At 45.9% G+C, this 23,850-nt stretch overlaps 1 protein-coding gene across 5 annotated transcripts in view; it reads left to right on the forward strand.

Moving 5' to 3' along the window:
* The window catches only part of LOC148163545 (uncharacterized), a 53,397-nt gene extending 32,378 nt beyond the window's left edge, over window positions 1-21,019 (forward strand). The window contains exons 1-6 of one of the 5 annotated variants that reach the window (XM_088026525.1): window positions 7,947-10,683; window positions 13,778-14,053; window positions 14,303-14,501; window positions 16,789-16,957; window positions 18,274-18,315; window positions 18,999-21,019. In XM_088026525.1, coding sequence (XP_087882651.1) covers window positions 14,371-14,501; window positions 16,789-16,957; window positions 18,274-18,315; window positions 18,999-19,043 — 387 coding nt within the window. In that variant the 5' untranslated portion in view covers window positions 7,947-10,683; window positions 13,778-14,053; window positions 14,303-14,370 and the 3' untranslated portion in view covers window positions 19,044-21,019. Of the gene's footprint in view, window positions 1-7,946; window positions 10,684-13,777; window positions 14,054-14,302 lie in introns of those variants that run through there. The other 4 variants (XM_088026524.1, XR_015768950.1, XR_015768951.1 and 1 more) reach the window with 4 other exon arrangements.
* Window positions 21,020-23,850: the final 2,831 nt, after the last annotated feature.

A 23,850-nucleotide genomic window follows, 5' to 3' on the forward strand; every position in this document is an offset into this window, starting at 1 on the left:
TGCCTCCTAAAGCAGTTTTCTCACTTATTTAATCTGGAGAACCATTCACAGTGGATTTCTCAACCAAAGCTGCTGTTGAATATATGCTCCGTGAGGGCAGAGGTCTTTGTCCAGGCTGTAGTCCCAGAACCTAGAACAGCGCCCAGCACATGTTTGTTTGTGGCGGTGGTTCTGAGGCTCTTCTCTGGGGCTGGGGAGCACAACCCCATCAGCCATGTGCTAGGCCACAGAACACTGCCTTTCCCTTGGTATTCGAGCTGTGCCAAAGGCAACAGAGAGTGTCCTGTCTTTTTCTGCGAAGTGGGAAGTGTCTCTGATCATCTGTTTGCCTCTGTCATTACACTTCTCTTTTTAGGAAGACTCAGCCCGATTTTTAACATTTTAACTTGCTTTTTTTTTTTAAAGATTTTATTTATTTATTTGACAGAGAGACACAGTGAGAGAGGGAACACAAGCAGAGGGAGTGGGAGAGGGAGAAACAGGCTTCCCGCCGAGCAGGGAGCCCGATGCGGGGCTCGATCCCAGGATCCTGGGATCATGACCTGAGCCAAAGGCAGATGCTTAATGACTGAGCCACCCAGGCACCCCTTAACTTGCTTCTTAAGTTGATCATTTCCTTCTTGATCATGTCAGCCAGTGCTGTTTTTTGCTGTATCAATTAGTGTTTTACTCTTTCTTTCCCTTTGCTTTTGAGTCAAGACGTTTGCTTTCCTGATATAATCCTTAGACTCTGTCTTGTGGGGTCCACCCCAGCGAACAATGTGAATTGATGAAGTTTTGAATCTGCCAGAAATATGGCTGTCGACACAGGTCTTGTCCTCCTTTATCTCTCCTCTTCCTTGGGTGGGTGTTCTTTCATGGATGGCGCTAGTGTCCTGGACCAGTACCTAACCTAGGCCTGGACTCTGTCTACCACTGTCCTGCCTGGTTTGCATGCAGTTCATTTCATCTTCCTGGGCCTTTCCCCAAAGTCCTCCTCCAGAAGTTTCCCGGGTAGGTTCCCTCAGGGCACACACCCAGCCTGCATTGTCTCCTGTCATAACTGAGCCACCTCAGAGCTCACTGTTAATGCCAGAAGCAGTCTGTGCTCATCTTCCCAGACCTCCCCACTCAAATCCGGCCACAGGTTGCGTGACTACCTGTTGTAACTGTCGTAATCTTTAAAGGGTGATTCCCCAGTTAAACTTATTGTTGACTCCTTATCTGACCTTTTAAGAGGGCACTTCTCAAGAGCTTCCCGGAACTGTACTCCCTGGTTGGGGTGGGCAGGGTCTAGATTATTCCAGTCTGTTCTCTGAAATTTCACCTCCCTCTACGAGAGTTTTTTGGATCCTAGTCAACCTTTCTGGTCTAGTAATAACCCAAACAAACAAAAAGGTGTTTAACACCTTCTTTAAGAGCAGTTAGGTCCAAGCATATCTCATTTCACCTTTCAAATTGGACTAGCCTCCGTGATCAAAACCTGTCTCTTAGGGAAATCCTTCTCTCTACATGGCAGTGGGGGTAAGGCCCGGTGCTGGACGATCAGAATAGACAACAGCTGCAAACAACCAAGGTATGTCTCTGGCTGAACCTCGGGCTTCCCCTGCTGACCACCCCCCTCCATTATCATCCTGACTCCTTTATTTATCTTTCTCTCTCCGACTGCTCTCATTCTGACTTCAAGATCAAAGTTTTGTTAAAGAAAAAAATATTTATAACTCTTGTTAGAGAATGAATGGTAAGGCAGACTTTATTCAGGAGTAGGAACCAGGGCAATGGGGTTTTGTAGAAGGGGAGTGAGATTGGACTCAACTTGGAATACAGCATGAGCAAGTGGGAATGTATAGCCAGAGAGTGGGGAGGGGGGTCCGTGGATGGAAAATCACTCAGAGGAAACATGAGGGGTAAGGGGGGTGTTCTGGCTAAGCCCACCTCACAGGATTCTTGCTGAATGCAGGCCAGGGAGACCAGACATCACCTGGGGTGCTGGAGGATGAGGAACCTGATCAGCCAAGGGGTGGTGGGGTTCTGGTTAAAGTCACTTAGCAAGATTCCTGCTAAAATTGGACAATGTAGAGATGAACATGGAAGCCCAGAAGTCAGGGCCCAGTTGAGAAAAGAGTTCAGAAGAGCCTTACTAGAGTTTGATTTCTAAACCAATCCAGCTCCTCCTTGATTCCTAGAGACAGTATGTTCCTGGCACAGGCCTTTTGCTAATTTTTTTTTTTTTTTTGTATTTATTTGACAGAGAGCACAAGCAGGGGGAGTGGGAGAGGGAGAAGCAGACTCCCCGCTGAGCAGGGAATTCCAGGACCCCAGGATCATGACTTGAGCCGAAGGCAGATGCTTAACTGACTGAGCCACCCAGGTGCCCCGCCTTTTACTATTCTTTCTGAGCCTTTGATATTTTCATTAATGCCCAAAAAGATAGCCTGCCAGCCACCAAATAAGACCCTATTTGAATCTCTAATCAAAGCTGTGGCCAGGCTTAGGTAACAAATCTAGAGGATTTTTGATCCACGCGGTGGGGTTTGAGGGTGATTCTAGGAGTCTGTAGAAAAGCCTTAAGGAAACAGGAGGTTAATTCCACCACAGTTCACTCCTTGGCCCTAAAACTGGGTTCAGTTCAACATAACAAAGAGGAAGAGCGTTTGAGGTAGTTGATTTAATAATGCACCTGAAGCTAGAGCCGCACAACGAGTACCTTCTAACCAAGTGTTGTCAGTGGTCCTCAGCAGCATGGGCACCACCTGGGAACTTGTTGGAAATGCTCATTCAAAGGCCTTGCCCCAGACCTACTGAATCGGGGCGGGAACCCAGGAAAGAAAAGTAAACAAACTCGCTAGGTGAGTCTCATGAATGTTAGAGTTCAAGAACCACAGCTCCCACCCCAGTGGTTCCTGACTCCCTTTACAGGAAGTTTCAGGTGAAATAGCTTCCTTTAGGCTGTTCCTGGCTAAGAAATATGGTAGGAGCAGCAAGGAATTTTCCCAACCACTAATAACTGAATAATTTTTTTCACCGGAGCTCTGCATGTTTTAAGTGGTGGAGAGTCTCGTCTAATCCCCATGTTGGGTGCACCTGCTTAGATCTGTAAGTTGCAAAAGCCTTCATGGCCTGAATGCACTGAGGTTGCAAAGGCCTGGGTTTGCTGAAGCCCCGTGACACCAGTCCCGTTAAACTGCTGTGTCTTAAAGCAGTCAGGGACCTGGAAGCGCTGTGCTTACAAAGTACCGACACCTCCTCGCCCAGCCACACCTGAAGTATCCCTCTCTCTGGCTGTATCTTATTTCTCCAAAGCCCTATCTTTGTGCGTGTTCCTTAAGCTTTCCTGGTTTGTGGACCATGTGTGAGGCTTGGTGGTGAGGAGGAAACAAATCCAACCACCCCCCTCTCGAGTTCAGAATCAACTGAGAAGTAAGATCAGACCACCACTAGGGATCAGTAGACCAATTTTATTGCTGATAAAGTTGAACTGGAAAATGCAGCTGGAAATCTGCAGCCATCACTGGGCTTCCCCATACCCTCACCCTGAATTGAACTTCTCCACCCCCGTTGCCAGGCGTCTGGTCTGCTGGGGAGGTCGCCAGATGCAACCATGTTGTCACCAGAGCTAGTACAGTCTTTCCCCAACCTTCCCCATCAGCTCAATTACTTGGTCTTTGGAGGAGAGTGGTAAGTTGTGGAAAGACAGCCAGGAGAGGTGTTCCAGACAGACAGTTCCTTCCTGGGGTGAATGGGAGGATGCAGGAATAAGATTTGCCCTGGCTGTGGAAATACTGAGGTCATTGGCACCAATGAAAGAGTCTAGAATGGGAAGAGGGGAAGGTCAGGACTGAGGCTTGAGGAAGGCTCACATTTAAACGTGGTTTCAAGGAGGAAGCCCAGCCAGAGAAATTGAGAAGCCAGAGAGAGGAGGAGGAGAACCAGGAGTGTGTGGTGCCATAGGAGCCAGGGAAAGATCGTTTTAAGGAGAGAGTGATCAGCAGGGTCAAACTTTCCCAAGGGCCTATAAAATGAGAACAAAAACTGTCCCTTAGACTTAGCCACATGGTGACCTTATTGCAGGGTGAGAAGGGGAACCGAGCTTTGGGGTAGTCTTTGGAGGGTGTCCAGGGGGAGGGTTTTTCAAGAGGGACAAAACTTGTTTGAAAACTGATGGGGAATGACAGCCTTCTGAGCTTGTGGAGGTTGTGGTGGCGGCGGGGGGGGGGGGGGGGCGGCAAATAGCTGGTACCCTATTCTCCGGGCCGGACACCTTCAGTGTGGGGCTGTCTGTTTGCCAGGGGCACCTTTTCCTGATGTGCATGAAGATGGAGTGTGAGCTAACAGCAGCCTTGGGTGGGAGGATGCTGGAACACAAGGGGTGGTATAAAAGATAGTAAGTCACATAGGCACCTGCAAAGCCAGGACTGGAAGCTGAAGGCATTTGGCTCCAAGTTCACAGGTAGCTTTAAACACCCCGAGGGCAGACACAAGAAAGACTCTCCTTCACTTCAAGGGCTTGTCTGTATTTTTGGCAATTCCTAATTATTTGAGCACCAGTTGACCACATATTTGAATCCTGACTTGGAAAGGATGACCAGGATCCAATGGTCCTAACCATCCCTTAGTGACAACCCCCTAGTTCCTCTAGAGATCCACACTTTAGATTAATGGCGAGGGGGCCTACAAAGGTAACAGACCAGCCTCTGCTTCTCAGGATGGGAGAGTGCTCCCTGGACCAGTTTGTGGTTTCTCCCTACCTTCTGTCCCTAGTCTCAGAGCCCATATTCTTTAAGAGCTGGTCTTCAGATGCAGTTTTGATAACCGTGGACTTAGCCCCTTTTTACAGTATCTCACTTATTTAATTAAATTATTTCTAACTTTAACATAACAGAAATGCCTACTACCATCAGAGACTTTTTTTTTAATATTTTATTTATTTGTCAGAGAGAGCACAAGCAGGGGGGGCGGCGGGCAGAAGGAGAAGCAGGCTCCCCACTGAGCAAGGAGCCTGATGAGGGACTCAATCTCAGGACCCTGGGATCATGACCTGAGCCGAAGGCAGACGCTTAACTGACTGAGCCACCCAGGCGTCCCCATAAGAGACTTCTTAATGAAGTTTCCCCCTGCTAGTTCCACACTCTTGTAGTTTCCTAAACCATTTATCATATGCCCACATATCTGGAAAACAAAAGTTAGTACACTTGCGAGAGAGTGTTTGGCAATTGTGCTAAGGATCTCACAGGTCTCTTAGTATTTGTTTCCCTCCTTAAAGTGTTTGTTTTCCTATAGTTTAAATCAAATTCCATAAATAAAAACATATTACTACAAAGGTACATTTAGTTTACGTTAAGATTTAAATATCTTATTGAAGAGAAAAAAATTAGGATCGATGCTAAAAGTTTATTTTAAATTGGCCTCTGGATAATTTAGACATGTAGGTTATTTCTCTCTCTCTCTCTCTCTCTCTCTCACACACACACACACACACACACACACACACAGCAATCCTGTCAGTCAGATTTTAAAAGTCTAACTTTGGATACTCAACACTTTTAAGTCAATGAAAATCTACCCATATTCTTGGTGTTCAAAGGTAAGTAGAATGGTAAGAGAAAGATTAGGAAATGTTTAGATGGAAGACATGACGAATATATGTGAGAGAAAAATGATCAAAATTACTGTGCATGGAGTAGCCAGAAACTTAAAAGACTGTTTCCTGAGAATAAGTAAGTGCAGAAACATTGCTGTATCTTCTGTATAAAATATGCCAAACTCTTTTTTAGCAGATAAAATATTAATCACATTGGATGAGGGCGCCTGGATGGCTCCGTCGGTTAAGCGTCCCACTCTTGATTTCGGCTCAGGTCATGATCTTGGTGTCGTGAGATTGAGACCTGTGTCGAGCTCTGTGCTCCGTGGGGAGTCTGCTTGGGATTCTCTCTCCCTCCGCCCCTACCCCCACGCACGTGCTCTCTCTTCTCAAATAAATAAATAAATCTTTAAAAAAATATATTGCAAAAAATAAAAAGAAAAAAATACTGTATTACATTGGATATAATAGGCTGAAAAACAACATGAGAACAATAAAACTGCAGGGATTCATTTATAGATGAAAATACTTCTAATGAGATTTTGACTTCTCCTTTGGGATCCAAGGTGGAGTGATCTTTTCGGGTCTGTGCTAGGGTTAACAGGGTCTTGTGGCAGTTTTAACGTGGTTCTATTCTTCTGAGGTCTAGGAGGGAGCTGTCTAGGTCACGTACAGGACATGGAGGATACATGATCACTTCGAAGAGACATAACAGGTGTCTGCAGAGGGATGATCTCCTGGTTCAGGCATGGCTGAGACACAAGGCTACTGCACCCAGAAATGAAGAGAGAGGAAACAGAAGGGCACTCTCGCCATACAAAATACTCTTTAATATATCAGAATGGTTGCCAGTGGGGATGGGGGGTGGGGACTTAAATATCTTATTGAAGAGAAAATGCCATAAATACATACATAAAACAAGAATGGTTCTTTACCACCATGATACAGTAATGATGATGATAATGTACCATGAACTGGGGCATATGAAGAATAGTTCAGTATAAAAAAACATATTATACTGGGTGCCTGGGTGGCTCAGTTGGTTAAGTGACTGCCTTCGGCTCAGGTCATGATCCCAGGGTCCTGGGATCGAGTCCCACATCGGGCTTCCTGCTCAGCAGGGAGTCTGCTTCTCCCTCTGACCCTACCCCCTCTTGGGCTCTCTCTCTCAAAATCTTAAAATATATGTATATATTATACTTACATAAATAAAATACACTCAAGCTTACTTACAAAGTAGGTTTGTTTTCAGTGCCTTTTTACTTTCCACTCACCTGCTTTCCCATTCCTCCTTTCCTGACTTTCCTTTCCCCCACTTTCATGTTGGCCCCCTGGCTGCCCAGGGACTCCTCCCACTGTGTGCCCCTCTGCAGGCAGCATCTCATGCTGGGCATACATTCCTCCCTTCTCCCTCCCTTCTCTGTCTTCTCTTCCCTCCCCAGAACTGGGAAACATAGCCCTTAGAACCAGGTGAGGGGCCCCATGCTGAACCCTGTGCTTTAAAGAGCTGCTCCTACCCTGCCTCTCCCCAGGGGGTGAGGAATCCTTAGGGCCATCGGGATATGCCCTCTTCCTATCCCAGAGCCCCTGCTCTTCTTCTAGAGTACATTCTGGGCACTGGAGGCCCCAAAGAGCTCCAGGTCTCCTACAAGCCTCTTCCAAATATGGGTCCTCTTGGAGGAAGACTGTGCCCCTAGTCTGCGTACCGTACCCCAAAGCCAGAGGTGGCCAAGGGGCAGCTGTTTGGGGCGGTGAACAGGACTTGGAGGTGCAGACTGGGGTGTGCACATGCCTGCGCAGGAGGCCCCTGCGGTGTGGGATGGAGCCAGGGTGGGAGCAGAAGGGAAGCTGTGCATGGGCTGGGAGCCAGGCTGGCCCCTCATGGGCCACCAGTTCTGGCAGAGAAGCCCAAAGAATTTGAGAATTCCAAGTGTGAACCCAGCCTTCCAGGTGGTTGTCAGGGTGGGACGAATGGAACTTATTTCATCAGTTTGTTGGCTTGATTTACAACTTTTAAATATTTAAACATATTTTAGAAGCCTCCACTTGCACCCTTGCACTGGTAAGAGTGAGCGACTCTCTTGGATGGGATTCTGCCTTCCACGGGGCATCTGGGGCTTTGATAGGCAACTCCTGGAGACACAGCAAGAACAAGAGCGGTCCTAATCAGAGCAGGGCAAATGCTATGGCAAGTGAGTAGTGCAATAGGCTTTGGGGCTTCTCACATCATTCCAGGTGGGAGTGGCTGCCTCACCTTTTTTGCTGGCTGGTCCCGCTGGAGAACTGGTGTTGGCCATTCTTTTTTTTTTTTTTTAAGATTATTTATTTATTTAAGGGGGGCGGTTGGGGGGGGCAGAGGGGGAGGGAGAGAAAAAACCCACGCAGACTCCCTGCTTGGCACACAACCTGATGCGGGGCTCAACCTCCCAACCCTGTGATCACCACCTGAACTGAAACCAAGAGTCGGACACTTAACCGACTGCGCCATCCAGGCGCCCCTTGGCCATTCTTTCATCACGGAGGCGTGAGAGTCAGGAAGGCCAAGTGCCCCCTCTTTAGCCAGCACTGGGGCAGTGGGTATCCCTTCCACCCTCTCCCCACTCTCCTGGGAGAAACGGTGTTTACACTGGCTCTCAGTAGCTTTTTGTTCTTTCTTAATCCACACCATTGTATGATGGAAAGTTTAAACGGGGAGACTGTGGCACAACCTGAAAAAAGCTCCATCAGTGAGGCAACCAGCCAGAAGGATTCTGTTGGGAGGGGTGATGAACCTGGGAGGGGCCAGGGAGCAGAGCCGCAGGTTGGAAGGCTGTTCCAGGACCTGGCTGAGGTAGAAAGCCCCAGGGCAAGTCCAGTTTCTGTGGCTCAGGTGCTCCCTGGAGCCCTGGTGCCTTCATTTGTCTTCCTCCGCTCTCCTCCCCCTTCCTTCGCCCCTCACCTAGGCTTCTACTTTCCAACCTTTTCTGTGCTCTCGTTAAGGCATATTAAAGATTGGAAAGGCGTTCCTGGGGGGCAGGCATGACTAGTTTTTGTTAAACAGAACTTTCAGAAATAAAGGGGAAAACCAAAACAATTTCCCCCTTCGAATAAGTTGTATTTCTGAGAGGCCAGAGGACTCTTGAGGATTTCCCCCAGGATCTCTTTCACCGAGGATGTTTGTTTTCTTTTTCATTTGTGAGTAGGGACTAATTCATTCATTAAACCAATATTTGCTGAGCTTGTATTATAAGCAAGGACCACTGCAGCTGCTGGAGAAATCGGAGTGAACCAAAATGGCAAACACCCTGCCTTGGTGCCCTGTTTGTTCTACTGGGGAACAGAGTCGGGAAACAAGATAAGTAACAACGACAACAGCAATGCGTGTGTCTTGTGTTTGGTGATGAGAAGTGCTAGGGAGAAAATAAAGAAGGGTACAATGTAAGGTAAGGCGTTTGGGGAAGGCCTCCCTGAGAAGGTGACATTTAAAGAAAGGAGATGGGAAGGAGAAAATATCTGGGTTAGAAGAACTCTTGGCCCAGGCAGAACCTTGTTGGAAAGATTCAAATGACAAAGCCCAGAGGCAGGAGCATGCCCGTCAAGTTTAGGGATCAACAAGCACGCTAAATGTGACTGAATCAGGAACAGGATGAGCTCGAGAAAGAGTAGAAGGTGAGGTCAGAAAAGTGTGGGTGTGTGGGTGGAGGATTATGGAGGGCTCTTGTTAGTATGCTGATTTATGCTGAACAAGATGGGAAGTGACGATATAGTTTAAGCCAAGGAGTGACAGGATCTGATTTGCATTTTAACAGGATCCCTCGGGCTGCTGTGTCGGAGAGTAACCTGTGAAGGACAGGGTGAAGCCAGTTAGGAAGGCATTGCGATAATCCAAGAGAAGAAAGTATCTTAGACCAAAGTAGTAACAGAAATGGAGGAGTGGTGAGATTCTGGACATATTTTGAAAATAGAATCAAAAGATTTGCTAATGGATTGGTTGTGGGGTATAAGGAAAAGAAAAGGAGTTAAACAGAATATCAAGGTCTTTTACTTGAGCAACTAGAAAAAGGGAGTTGCCATGAACCAAGAGGGAAGACTAATGGGGTGCAGGCTGGGGAGAAGATCAGAAATTCAGTGGTGAGGATTTACGTTCTAGATCCCTTTTGACATCCAAATGGAGAGCCCAAGTAGGTGGTCGGATTTATGAGTTCGGAATGCAGGAGAGTGGTTGGGCCCAGAAATAAATTTTTGGGAGTCATCAATGAATAATAGATGGTATTTAAAGCTCAGAAATGATGAGATTTTTGAGTAAATGACAGTAGATGGAAAAGAGAAGTCCAAGGCATGAGTCCTGGCACGGTCTAGTGTTTATGACTGAGGAAAAGGGAAAAAACAAGCAGGAAAGACGGACCAGCCAATGAGGAGGAGAAGGAGAAGAGTATGGTGCCGGGAAGTTCTGGAAGCCAGGTGAGCATGTCTGCAGGAGGAGGGAGAAAGCCACTATGCCCACCGTCACTGCTGACAGAGTGAGTAAAATGAGGGCTGAGAATCCTTCAAAGTCAAAGTCATTGGCGACTTTGAAAAGAATGGTGTCAGTGGAGTGGTGGGGGTGAAAGTCTTGTTGGAAAGGTTCAAGAACACATGAAGAGGAAGATTGCAGTCAGTGAGTACAAACAATGCTTTGAAGGCCATTAGTTGTAAAGGGAAGAGAGAAATGGGTCTCAAGCTAGAGGAGGAAGTAGGGTTGAGAAAGATTTTTAAGAATAGGAGAAATAACTGCATTTGTACATTGGTGGGAAAGATCCAGTAAGGAGGGAAAAAGAGAAGACGCAGGTTTAATGGGCTCAGTCTGGTAACGTTAAGAAATATCTACATTGTATTGAATGCTTGTATGTATTGGGTTTTTATATATGGTATTCATTCCTTAAAACATGAGCTATACCATGTATTATCATTTTCATTTTTCCAGTGGGGAAATTGAGACTTTGAGTCCCTTGTCCAAGGTCACCCAACAAGGATAGAGAAGAGCTGAGTCAGAGGAAGCTCAGGCCATATTGCTCCTGAGGGGACTGACCACTCCTCCGGTTGTGGAGCTCCCAGGCACCAAAGGGGCACGTTTACTGTTTCACATCCCTGCCTGAAGGAAGAGTGTGGGTACTTCTCATAATCATGACTAGAGACTTCTACTTTCTTTTCTTTCTTAAAGTCTGAAATAGGAGACAACAGAGAAGTTGTCCCAAACCTTGATATGTTGGACAGCTAATGAATAACGTCATGTTGTGTGTTGGAATATACAAAGGGATAGAAATCAAGAGTCCTGGTTTTAGTCCAACCATCCCCATATGGCTATATTATTTCTGGCAAGTCAATGAACTTTGAGTCTTAGTGTCTTCATTAGCAAAACAGAAATAAAAAAATCTGTCCTCTCTGCTTCTTGGGTGGTTGTGAAAAAATCACCCTATATCCCCCTCTCCTCCAGGGCTCCAACGATATGTGAGAACTTATGCCATTTCCGAAGTATTTGACATATGGTGGCACCTGTCGTTCTCCACCTGATGCACAGCAGAGCCCCCAGGGAGCTTTTACAAATATTGCTCTCCTACTAGGATGTGGAGCAACTAAAACTCACAAACATGCTAATGGGAGTGTAAATTTGTACAACCACCTTGGAAAGCAGTTTGGTAGTAGCTATTGGAGTTGAACCAACATCTCCCTGTGATCCAGCAATTCTACTCCTAGGTTTATACCCAAGAGAAATGTATGCACATGTGCACCAAGGGACCTGTACAGAAATGTTTGCAGCAGTATGATTTGCAATTGCTCAAGCCACAAACAACTCAAATGCCCATTAACAGCAGAACAGATTAACAAGTTGTGGTATATCCATATAATGGTATACTGAACAGTATTAAAAGTTTGCACATATGGCTACAGCCACACAGATGAATCTCACAGATACGGCATTCAATGAGAGGAAGCTGACATAAAAGATTTCCCTCAAAACATGAGATATCATAAAATAATGAAAATCGGGAAAATCAGGAATCTCTATGGTGTTATAAGCCAGGACCTTTAGAGAAGATGAAATGTCTAACATCCGAGTGTGTGTGTGTGTGTGTGTACCTCAACAATGGTTATAAAAATAAAAACTACACATACATTAGATAATTCACTGAGTTGCCCACTTACGATTTGTGTACATTTTTGTCTTTGTATTTTACTTCAATTAAAAAACAAAACTGCTGCCTGCTTCCTGTCTCAGCTCAATTAAAAATCCCTGTGGGGGAGGGGCGCCTGGGTGACCCAGTCAGTTGGACATCGGACTCCTGATTTCGGCTCAGGTCATGATCTCGGGGTTGTGAGATCGAGCCCTGCCCAGAGCTCTGTGCTGGACATGGAGCCTGCTTAAGATTCTCTCCCTCTGCCCTTCCTCCCCTACTCGTGCACACTCATGCTCTCTCTCTCTCTCTCTCTCTCTCAAAAAAAAAAAAAAAAAATCCCTGGCAGTGAAGCCCTGGCATGGGCACTTTCAGGAGCATATCCAGGACTGAGAAAACTGCCCTCCCCCTTTGTTGGCACCCTCCCCTCCAGGAGGGAAAACTTAGAGCTATGTGCCTGGGTGCTGACTGGGTATGCCTCGGAGCAGTGGGGAGGAGAGAAAACTGGAGGGCCCTGTGTGCACATGGTCAACAGCAAGACTGGCCCCTCGGGGATACACCTCTGAGGGTGAGGGTGAGGCCACTCACGTGGGGCAGTGGCTGAAGACTACCTTCAGGGACCGCCGGCTGCCACCCTTGCTCAAGGGATTCCTGAATTTAATTTCAAGTTCGCTATTCAGAACAGTTGCTGCAGGGCACCTGGGTGGCTCAGTCGTTAAGCATCTGCCTTTGGCTCGGGTCATGATCCCAGGGTCCTGGGATCAAGCCCCACATTGGGCTCCCTGCTCAGTGGGGAGCCTGCTTCTCCTTCTCCCACTCCCTCTGCTTGTGTTCCCTCTCTCGGTATGTCTCTATCTGTCAAATAAATAAATAAATAAAATCTTTAAAAAAAAGAACAGTTGCTGCAGATTTTAGTTATTTTTATTTGCCTGGCCCTTTGTGGAGATCTTGACTCTTTTATACTTTTGTGTTTTACTGTAGTGACCTAGCTGTTTTCATTCTTTTCTGTCTTCCTTTTAACATATAATCTTTTCATCCACAAGTGACACAGCCACATCCAAAGGCTGTACCATCACATGCCGGGAGGTCTGGACTGCTTTTCTAACTCTTGTCCCACATGTGATGGACAAGCAGATTTTTTTTTAAGATTTTATTTATTTATTTGCCAGAGAGAGAGAGGGAGCGTGTAAGTAGGGGGAGCGGCAGGCAGAGGGAGAAGCAGGTTCCCTGCGGAGCAGGGAGTTCGATGTGGGGCTCGATTCCAGGACCCCGGGATCATGACCTGAGCTGAAGGCGGATTCTTAACCGACTGAGCCACCCAGGTGTTTGGACAAGCAGACTCTAAGTGCACTCCACTGTTAATCTTTGCTCTTCTCCACTTTACTCAATAGAGAAAAGGGTATAAACAATGAAAACCTTTAGTATCTCTTGATCATTACTCTGAATTTATAAAAGAAAACATTTAATGGGCCAAACTCTGTAGGATCTCTATCCTACACTTTATGCATTTTTTTGAGGCTTTCCCAAAATAATACCTCTACAATTCAACCCTAAATAGCATTTTAACACGGCTGTGGCCTCTTTACATTTATTTAAATAGCTGGAGATGCTTTTCTAAGACTTTTTAATTATAAAATATTCAATGTATTATCAAGAGAAATAAACTTTGTTATAGCTCTAAACTCAAAGCATATTTTATTTTTTTTAAGATTTTATTTTTAAATAATCTCTACACCCAACGTGGGGCTCAAACTCACCACCCCGAGATCAAGTCGCACGCCCCACCACCTGAGCCAGCCAGGTGCCCCAAAGCAAATTTTATTGTATAGATTTTGATATAAGGGGAATTGAATGTATAAATATCTTTTTAGATGCAATAATGTTCTTCATGTGATCATTATTTCTCAGAAAATCTGTACTTACACAAATTTATGGGGTAGGAAAAAAGTTGCTGCTTATTGTGGTTTATGATTGGATTATGGTTGATTTCAATGTTTTCATTTCTATGCATTTTTTTGTTCCAGTAAAAAAAAAAAGCTGAGAAAAAAATAGAAAATCTGAAATACAGGCATCCCTCTCTATGTAGGAGTTAAGGTCTTAATAGTGAAGCAGCTCAACTTCTGGAACCTGTAGAATCAGCATCCCCTGAGAGCGTGTTAGATCTCGAATTCTCGTGCCCACTCCAGAGTCGCTGAGTTAGAAACGCTGGGCCTGGGCCCAGCAATCTGCTCGCACAAACCCTCCAGGTGACTCCGATCAGCCCGAAATTGGAGAACTGCTCTGAAGAAGAGCGTGAGAAAGCATTGTGGCTCGTTTGGCAAGCCCTTGAAGTGATCCACTCTGGGAATAGGTGATTTGCTTGGTAAGTCTGGTTTTTGCTCCCCTCCTCTGCCCACTCATCTGTCCCCCAGTCAAAGCTAGACCAGTAGTTTTCAACGACGGCTGGGAAGCTTTTTTAAAAAATGTGTCTCCCCAGATGGGTCCTGGGCATCCAGGTGCTTCTCATGTGCGCCAGGGTTGATAAACTCCGTTCTATATTCAGGTACTTTTGTGGTTGAGACAGATGATTGTTAACACCTGCCCCCAAATTCTTTGGGTTGTTTCCTGCAAGCCCTGTGAAGCAGAACTCAGGCCTCCAGCGGCGGCTTGTCCAGACCTAAAGGTGTTTCCTGAGGGCCGATGCGGCCCCGCCTCGCAGGTAGCTCTGCAGACGACCGCGACCCGCAGCGGACAGACGCGACGCTCCCTCCTGGCGCGCCCGGGCCTCCAGCGGCCAGCTCCAATGCGCAGCCCGGGCTGACGGCCGCACCGTGAGTTAAACCTTCGGTTTGGCGCACCGAGAGAATGTCAGAAAAAAATGCCCCCTTTCCTTATCTTCCTTATCTTCCTTATCTAAAGCCTGGGAGCCCCTTTTCGCTTTCAGCTCCCAAAAGACCTACTTGGAAGGCCCGTCTTGGTGGTTTCATCTTGAAATGTCTGCCCCTCCCCCACCCCCCAAACTTTCCTGCAAAGCCCAGGAGGGACCACTCAGTACACTCATGAGGGATGTTCTAAGCCAGGGGTCCTTAAAATGTGGTGGCTGGCGGGGGATATGTGTCAGCAAGAGTATCACCTGGGAACATGTTAGAAATGCAAGCTCCCATCACCACAAGACTGAATAATAATAGGGCAGGAGGAAACTTTTGGAGGTGATGGATAGGTTTATGGCATAGATTGGGGTGATAGGTCCACGAATGTGTATTTCTCTCCAAACTCATCAGGTTGTGTATGTTAAAATCTATAGCTTTTTGTATGTCAATCATACCTCCATAAAGTAGGTGTTTGGTTTTTTTTTTGTTTTTTTTTTTTTTAAGAAATGCAAACTGTTGGGCCCCACCCCAGAACTTCTGTGTCAGAAACTCAGGAGATAGGGCGCAGCCATCTGTGTGTTCTTCTGAGGCATGCTCACATCTGTGCGGCTCTACGCCGGTGCCTCGCAAGATTGTGAGACATGCACAACCTCAGGCCCCAACCCAGGCCAACTGAATTAGAATCCCAGGTTCCTGGGATCACATTGGAGTTTGAAAAGTGCTGCTCCGAAGCTCCCCCTCTCGATCTGGTCAGTGTTAGAACACCAGAAATGTTCTTTTATCCGATCGCAGCTTCTTAGCTCCCCACAGAAATGACATCACAAGATAGTAATTTAAGTGTGAGAAACACAGGTATGAGCTACTGTTCTGTATTTGTGGAAGATAATTTATGCTGCCGTTTACCACCCCCTCGGATAAATAGTCATTCTGCCAATTTTCTTAGCGTTCCGAGCAAGCACAATGTCTGTTTGGTTTGTTTGTTTGTTTGTTTACATGGGAGTTGAAGTTAGGAACCTCGTACATAAGATTCCAGGAGGGACACTTTGATTTTTACCTCAGTTCGGAGAACTAGCCTGAGTTCTCTCCTACAGCTCTCCTTTCTCCTGTAAGGGATCTTTGCGTTTTAAGTCTTGGGGTAACAATACTGTTGTGGCTGCATTTTTTTATTGTAAGTGGCCTCAAATACAGTGTGAGAAGATAAGGCGTTGGTAAGATAGAAGTGCGTGATTGACACCTGGAAGCCTCTTAGCCTGTATAAAGCATAACGATTTCAAGGGCTCAGTTCAAAACCCTCTCTGTGAAGTTTTCTTGGCAGCTCTCCATCAGCTGTAATTCACATTCACTCAATTACAGTATTTGTTATCTGTCATTGTAACAGATATCAAGTATTTCCCAGTAGTTTGTGAGTTAATGTTTGTAAAGCGCTTGAACAGTATAGGAACGTAGTACATACTCAGATTACAGTTGACCCTTGAAAGACACGGGGTGGAGCAATGTGGGTCTGCTTATATGTGTTTTTTTTTTTTTTTTACATATACGGTGTGTACAGCATATAACGCATATAACATACAAAATATATGTTGTTTATATTATTGGTGAGGCTTCTGGTCAACACTAAGCTATTAGTAGTTACATTTTCAGGGAGTCAAGTTACATGGAGATTTTCGATTGTGTCCCTACCCCCCCCACATTATTCAAAGGTTAACTGTATTACTATTACCGTTATTGTTGTTTTGTTTATATATACTTGTGTGTTATTCCTGTTAGATCTCTTCGAGGTGAGGAGAGGGCTTTATCTACTGATGGAGTCCCAAGTAAGCCTGGTTTATGCTGTACTCACAAGAGGCTCTTACAGGAGAGTAAATAAGTGCTTTGGAAAGAAAAATATGATTTATTGCCATAATTGGAGCATTGGGTCTCAGTCAATCCTATCCAGAGAGAGAAGTTGTTGTGCCAACAAGGGGAGCACATCCCTTCGCCCCAGTCCCAGAAGGCATCAGAAAAAAAAAAAGGAAGTGAAGGATAGATGTCACCAAAGTGTCAGTGAAACTCAATTCAGAAGAAACTCTGACCAAAACCAAAATGGAACCAACTGAAATGTTAATGGTCATTTTTAGTAAGTCACAAGAATTTGAAGAAAGGCTATTTTAATAAGTAGAACAATTTCATTTTCCATGCAGCCTAGGAAATTAAGATCTAGATGGTTTCTTTTACACAATCTCTGATCAAATTTGTACCTCTTTTGCAGAAAGCAGTATGGTTTCACCTTAAGTAACTTGGAAAAAAGAAGCAAAAGGGATAATGTCTTACGTATCTGTTTACAACAGAAAGAACACACTGGATGTCCTATGTGCGGGTCACCTGACATAGTACTCTGGAACAAGTTCAGGCCAGAGACGAAAACTGAGGAAAGACGGGTTTGTATGATGTGTGGAAGCGGGTTCGTGGTGAAACTAGCAAAGCCTGAGATTCATGGCTCCACCCTGAAGTACCAGACTCTTCCAAAGCCCCTAAAGGGACCCTGGCAATTTTGTGTTTGTAATTGTGCATTAGTGTTCATAAATGGGTTTCCCAAATTGTGTGTCAGCCCCTCCAGGTCTGTTCCTGATGAAATGCCTCTCTGTAGCTCTTGGCTTTCCAGATTGACTGTAATCATCTTCTTCCGCCTGGCCAGATGGGGGGTACAACAAGGAGAGGTTGTGCTCGTGGGGAAGGGGGGAGGCCACCACAGCGGAGTTCAAAGTGATGCACTGAAGAGACTAGGATGGCTTCCTTCAAGGGGTGTCCTTCTAGGGTGGTGCTTCTCAGCCGCAGGTAATTCCCCCCAAATGCCATTTGGCAGTGTCTGGAGACACGTTTGGTTGTCATGGATGAGTTGGGATGTGGAGGTACTACTGGCTTCTAGTGGGTAGAGGCCAGTGATGTTGCCAGTAATGTTGCTAAACACCCTGCAGTACGACAAAGAATGATCTGGCCCCAGGGCTCAGTAGTTTTGATGTTGAGAAACCCTGTTCCAGGGTATTCCTTTTACTGTGGGTCACCGACAGCTCAGGTTGTCAAAATGAACGATCAGCAAACAGTATAAGGTAAATTCTCAGTTTCGTCTTCCCCGTCAGCTACTTCCCCTTCGTCAGCAGGTACCTGGCTCTTCTTTAGTGACTTCCACTCCTACCCACCCCCGGCCCCCCCACAGACACATATGCAAAGGCTGTTAGGACGGGGGCCTTTCATGAACACACGGTGAAAACCTGGTTCTGGCAGCGATGTGGGGGAGAGAGGCCCTCCTCTGGCCACGGGACTAGGCTCCAAATGGCCTCAGTGCTATGGGAGTATCCCAGGCACTGGAGTGGGGCTTCGCTGTGCAAATCTCTATCACAAGAGCAGCTTCCCCCAGTCTAAAACCATCCGCCATTTACTTCAACACTGAATGTTAATGCAATGTGTTGATGGAAATGACCACACCCCCTCCCAGGCTGCTGAACCCTACTAGTTCAAATCCCAGAGTTCCTAATGGACTGCCCCAAATTCCTGCCCTCTGACCTCAGCCGGTCCTCCACTGCCTCTTGGCCTTCCTTCAGGTCCCCTTCTGATTGTGTCCCTGCCTTATTCCCGTGGTGGCTCCCTTCTGTCAAGGCCCCAAACCATCCTCTCCCTACTTCCCTTCTGCAGATGGCCGTGTCTCTTGCTTTCCTAAGTAACACAATAATCACAGCTGCTACCATTTATTCCACAGCTGCAAGTACCAGGCCAGTGCAGGATAGATGTTCCATCTGTGGTGAGTGTCGCTAACCCCACTTTGCAGATGATGAAACCAGAGCGTAAAGAGGCTGCTCACTCTTCCAAGTCACAGTGCGGGCATTTGGTCCCAGGACTGCCCATCTCCAGTACGAACTCCCTATACTTCTCTCTTCTTCTGAAAATCTATCTCTGTCTTGATCCCTAGGTCTTGAAAGAAGAAAAGTTCTTTCAACCCAAGGCTTCCTCCCCAGTCTTGATCTAAGATTCCTCCTGTCTCCCACTTTATGTCACCCCCTACCCTCCCGCCTCCTTCCTCTGTACATGCATCCGGTGTGCCCTGCTTCCCCAACACAATCCTGCCTCATCTGCTTCCTTTGCTTCACTATCAACTTGTCCAAAGGAAGAGTGTCTCAGTTTGACCCATCTAGTCACCTATTCCCTGGGCAAAGCCTCATTCTCTTCCCTGGTTCTGCATTTCCTTGGGTCCCCTTTCCTTCCTGGATGGGCACCATGTCCACCTCTTCCCCTATAGTTTCTCGGTGCCTGGGATAGCATCCTGAAACGCAATAGTGATGGTGATGACCTCACACTGACAACTGGGCCAAAACCAGACAAACCCTTCCAGGGGCCAAAGAGATGGCTGAAGTAGGGCTCCCAGGGAAATTCCTTTGGGCTGGAGTTCTGTTCAGCATAATGACAACACACTATTGCTATTTTTAGAGCAGTGATTACCAAATGGAAATACCCTACTTCACCAGAGACTGAGATCTGAAGTCACTTGCTTCGTATCTAAATGTCATTCGAATCTCCACCGTAACCAAGGCTCTGATCAACAGAAACACATGACTACAAGCTAGGGGATTCAATTCCTGTTTTTTCTTCCTGTTTGTCCTCTGCTAACAAAAAAAGATATACCTAAAAGAAACTTCTTGATATTGTTATCCTGATAGTATATTACTACTACATATGTGGAAATGAGTTAAATGAAACAATAAATATTTTTTGAGCTGTTGGCATCAAATGCCATCAGTTTTTAAAAGGCAAGTAAATAACATCTGGGCACAAAATCTGTATTTGATGGCAAAGATCCCTTCTCTGGGTAATTCCATTCTTCTACCCTCTCCACTGAAATGTCTACAGGAATTTCCGTAAGTTGGTATTAGTAAGCTTCTGTCTAATGTTCATCTGTATTGGTTCATTCCTTCATTCAGCAAATACTTATCAAAACTCTGCTTAGTCCTTGGGCAAGATAGATACAGTGTCTCACCTTCAGAAGTATAGTCTAATCTGGCACTTACAATTCACTATGATGGGGGCTGGACAAGATAAATGTAGGATGTGGTTGGAATATTTACACAGACACTCCCCCCAGACTTGGGGGTGACTGGTCAGGGACAGTTTCCAGGAGAAAGTAATATCTAAGGTAAAACCTGACTGCATTAGATGGAGCTGGAGAGGTAAAGTGAGGGGAGGGGTTGTCCCAATAAAAAAGAAAGCATTCTAGAAGACTCATATCAAGAGAGAAAGAGACCTAGAGACAGAAAGGAGAGAGGTTTAGGGAACTGAAAAAGAAGTTCATTCTTATTGGATCAGAGAAGAAGAGAATGGAGAGAGACTTTCATCATCATCATAGCTAATACTTTAGGTACATAAAGTGGGTGCCATTGTTACCCCATTTTACAGATGTGGGAACTGAAGCACTAGAAGTTTAAAGTAACTTGCCCATGGTCATCCAGCCAGTATGTAGCAGATCCCAATGCAACCCAGTATGGGTGTCCTTAACAGACACAATACTGCCTCCCATCCTGCCTTTGACATAATCTTCCACACTCCTTCACAGCAATGGTTTGGCAGTCCCAAGAGAAAAGAGTAGGTTGAGGCAGTGATATTTAGTGGGAAGTCTTTGTGGAAATCTTAACCGAAGAAAGCCTGCCCTCCCTCATGTGTTCCCCTCTGTAAATCAGATTAAGGTAAAGGTACTGCTCTTCTGGGGAGAGTTTTCATTTAAATCGGGGGGGAGGGGTAGGAGGGTGGACAACAAGTTTTGAGTACACCATCTGGTAGGGTGGGACAAAGGGAAACATTTTGGAGGCATCTTTTTGGCGAAGAAGGGTTGGTATGGATCACTAAACTCTTAATTTTTTATTAGGGAATGACTTAGGCTTTTGAAAGTTGCACATTAGAAGGTCCCTCCCCACCCCCCAATACTAAGGACATAAGTGAAAATTTCTCAAGTTGACTCTAGAAGTGAGTTGGCTTATTCAGAGGTAGCTGGGTTTTGTCTAATTCAGTGACTGAACTAAAACAACAGCTTCAAATCCCTCTGGGGGGTGGGGGGGGCAAAGGGTTTAATGCCATAAACTTTCCAAGCAAAGACTTCAAAGTGGTGAAGTGTGTGAATAGTTCACCCAAGCGTGGTGTATGGTGATTAGACTTCTTAATACCAAATAATTTTTTTTTAAAGATTTTATTTATTTATTCATGAAAGAGAGAAAGAGGCAGAGGGAGAAGCAGGCTCCCAAAGAGCAGGGAGCCCGACGCGGGACTCGATCCCAGGACTCCGGGACCATGACCTGAGCCGAAGGCAGACGCTCAACCATCTGAGCCACCCGGGCGCCCCAAGACCAAATAATTTCTCATGGACAGTTACCTACCAGTTAGATTAAACCTTGAGCCAATGAGAAACCCAGCATTTGTTTATGACTAATTCTTCCTAGAATAAAAAGATTTCAGTTTGGAAAGTACTGTATGCCACCCTTCCTGAATCAAATTCTCACTTTTCCAGTTTCATCCCAGTTGCCTAGTTCCCTCTCAAGAGAGTAGACAGGGATAGGTAATATTTTAGTTGCTGAGACTGGCTTGAGTTAAAATGCGCATCTTGGGGCGCCTGGGTGGCTCAGTCGGTTAAGCGTCCAGCTCTTGATTTCGGCTCAGGTCATGATCTCAGGGTTGTGGGATTGAGCTCTGTGTCGGGCTCAACTTGTCTGCTTGTCCCTCTCCCTCTACTCCTCTCTCTCTTTCTCTCTCTCTCTCTCTCTCAAATAAATAAATAAAATCTTTAAAAAGAGAAAAGTCAGGAATGTCATTATATGATGATTAACACTTTTTTTTTCCCAGTAGGGACATAGGCTGTCCCTGCCCTTTAGATATATATTGTAATAGAAACACAACCATTAGCAACAAACCTTTATCCTTGTTTGTTTCTCTGTCGCCATTTGGTCTATTTGTCACTGTAGCTAGAAGTATGATATGGTGCTTCTGCCTTGGGGTCATTGAGAGAGTGATTGAGTGAAGGAGCAGAGGGGAAGTGAATGATTAAAGGAACCCAACCCTGACCCAGACAGTGGCTTCAAGAATACTGGAACAATGATCATGCCATGGTGATTTTCATCCCATAAACAATTATTCATTCAAACAGATGGAGACTTCTATGAGCCATACATTTGGAAGATAGAAGGTCTGACCTTGAGCATTCACATTTAGGACTCATCCCAAAGTGGGCCCAGCAAAGGTGCTGAAAAGGCCTGAGGCTTATCTATAGTTAGCTCTGCTTTCTCTTTTCACATGACACAGTGGGTGGTGTTATTTTCCACGCTCCTCAGGCCTCAACTTGCCTACAGTAGTAAACTATAAAGGGACAGACTCCAAGTGACTTAGACAAAAGAGGGAATTTATTTTTATTTTTTTATTTTTTTAAAGATTTTATTTATTTATTTGACAGAGACACACAGCGAGAGAGGGAACACAAGCAGGGGGAGTGAGAGAGGGAGAAGCAGGCTTCCCACCGAGCAGGGAGCCCGATGTGGGACTCGATCCCAGGACCCTGGGACCATGACCTGAGCCGAAGGCAGACGCCTAACGACTGAGCCACCCAGGCGCCCCAAAAGAGGGAATTTATGAGAAGGCTCAGGTAACAGGAAGAAAGTTCAACAACTCAGTCCCAGGAAGGACAGGGCATTGGTTATGAGGGAACCAGGGAATCGATGTCTCCCTCGTCCCTCTTCCCCATCTTCCAATCCTCCTCCTCCCGCTAAGTCTTTGCAAAGGAGGCTTTCTTCTTTCTGCAGACAGGGGTCCTCCCCATGATGGTGATGCCACAGCCTCACACTTCCCAGCTTCCAACCCTCTCTTTCTCTATCTCTCTGCCAGGCTCAGCCAGTGGTGGAGTTCCTCAAGGTTCTATCCAAGGTGCTCTTACTCCCTTCTCAGAGATCTCATGCCCACAGCTTCAACCACCATCTCTATTTAGAGGATCCAACCACACACCTTTCTCCAAGCTCTCCAGTGTACCCAAATGCCTACCTGGCATCTACCCTTGGGTATCCCAAAGGCATCTAAAACTTTCCCCTTCTTTCTTGGTAACAGAATTTCCATGTTGTTGCAAGTGGCAGTGTACCCAGCTAAAATAAGACTATATTTTCCAGCTTCCCTTGCAGCATGGGATGGACAATGAAATGTACGCAGAAGTCATGAAGTTGAGCTTCTTGGGAAAGTCCTTTACAAAATGCCAACTCAGCTAGAAGTTTTGTCATTTTGCCCTTAAACCTTCTTCCTCCTTCTGCCTGGAATGAGGATAGGATAGCTCGTGCTACAGTGGTCATCTTGAGAATATGAGGAAAACTTGATGATGGAAACTAGCACTACAAATGGCTGAGAAAATGGTGAAAGGGGCCTGGGATAAAGATGCCTACTGTCTATAGACAACTTTTCAGGGAGAAATGATACATTTCTGTCTTACTGAAGCCACTCCTATTTCAGGTCTAACTAGAACCAAACACAGTTCCTAACAGATAGAATGCACTTCTCCTACACCTCCATCCTCGTTGGGCACCAGACACCACTTCACCCTTCTCCTCCCCTTTGCCCACTGTCCCTTCTCCGGATACTCGCCATGCTCTCTCCTGCCACTTAGACTTCTAACTTGCCGTTCCCGATGCCTCAACGTTCCTTTCTTCAGGGAGCCATCCTTGATCTGCTTCACCAGGGCAGTTGCTCTGTCACAGGTTCTCAAAGCACCACCAGCCTCTCTCTTGTAGTAACTGGCCCCATTGTGATTTTACAGTCTAGCAGGAGGGACTTTCCTCTGTCCCTCCCACCAGATTACAAGCTCGAGGGAGCCAGGGACTGTGTCCTTTCCTTTTATTACCCCCAAAAGAAAAACAACTAAGTGAAGGCACCAGAAAGGAGTTCCTCAGCAACACCACCCCCCTACCCCTGGCCATATTTTTAAAATCCCAGAGAAGAATTCTGATTGATTTATCTCGGGCCAAGTTTCCATCTCAGGACTATGGCTGAGAGCAGGGTCTGTGAGAACATGGCAGCCTCTGTTCAAATCACATGTTTGGAGTAGGGAAAGGAACAATCCCCAAAGAAAGGTGAGGAGATAGATACATGTAATAATAAATGCTTATCCCTTTGAGGCCATCCTTGATGCTTACAGTGGCCTGATTTTACCTGGAGGAGAAGGTGGAGGAAGGAAGGTTCACAGTATAATTTGGCTCAGGTCTTGCATGTTCTGGGAGAGGGCTTGGTCCCCTAACTCTTATATGTAGTAAGGGGATGACCTTGATAC

The sequence above is a fragment of the Eumetopias jubatus genome, unplaced genomic scaffold, assembly GCF_037043125.1.
Source record: "Eumetopias jubatus isolate StellerSeaLion01/CBP00866 unplaced genomic scaffold, mEumJub1_p1.0 scaffold_9, whole genome shotgun sequence".
In the NCBI taxonomy this organism is placed as follows: Eukaryota; Metazoa; Chordata; class Mammalia; order Carnivora; family Otariidae; genus Eumetopias; species Eumetopias jubatus.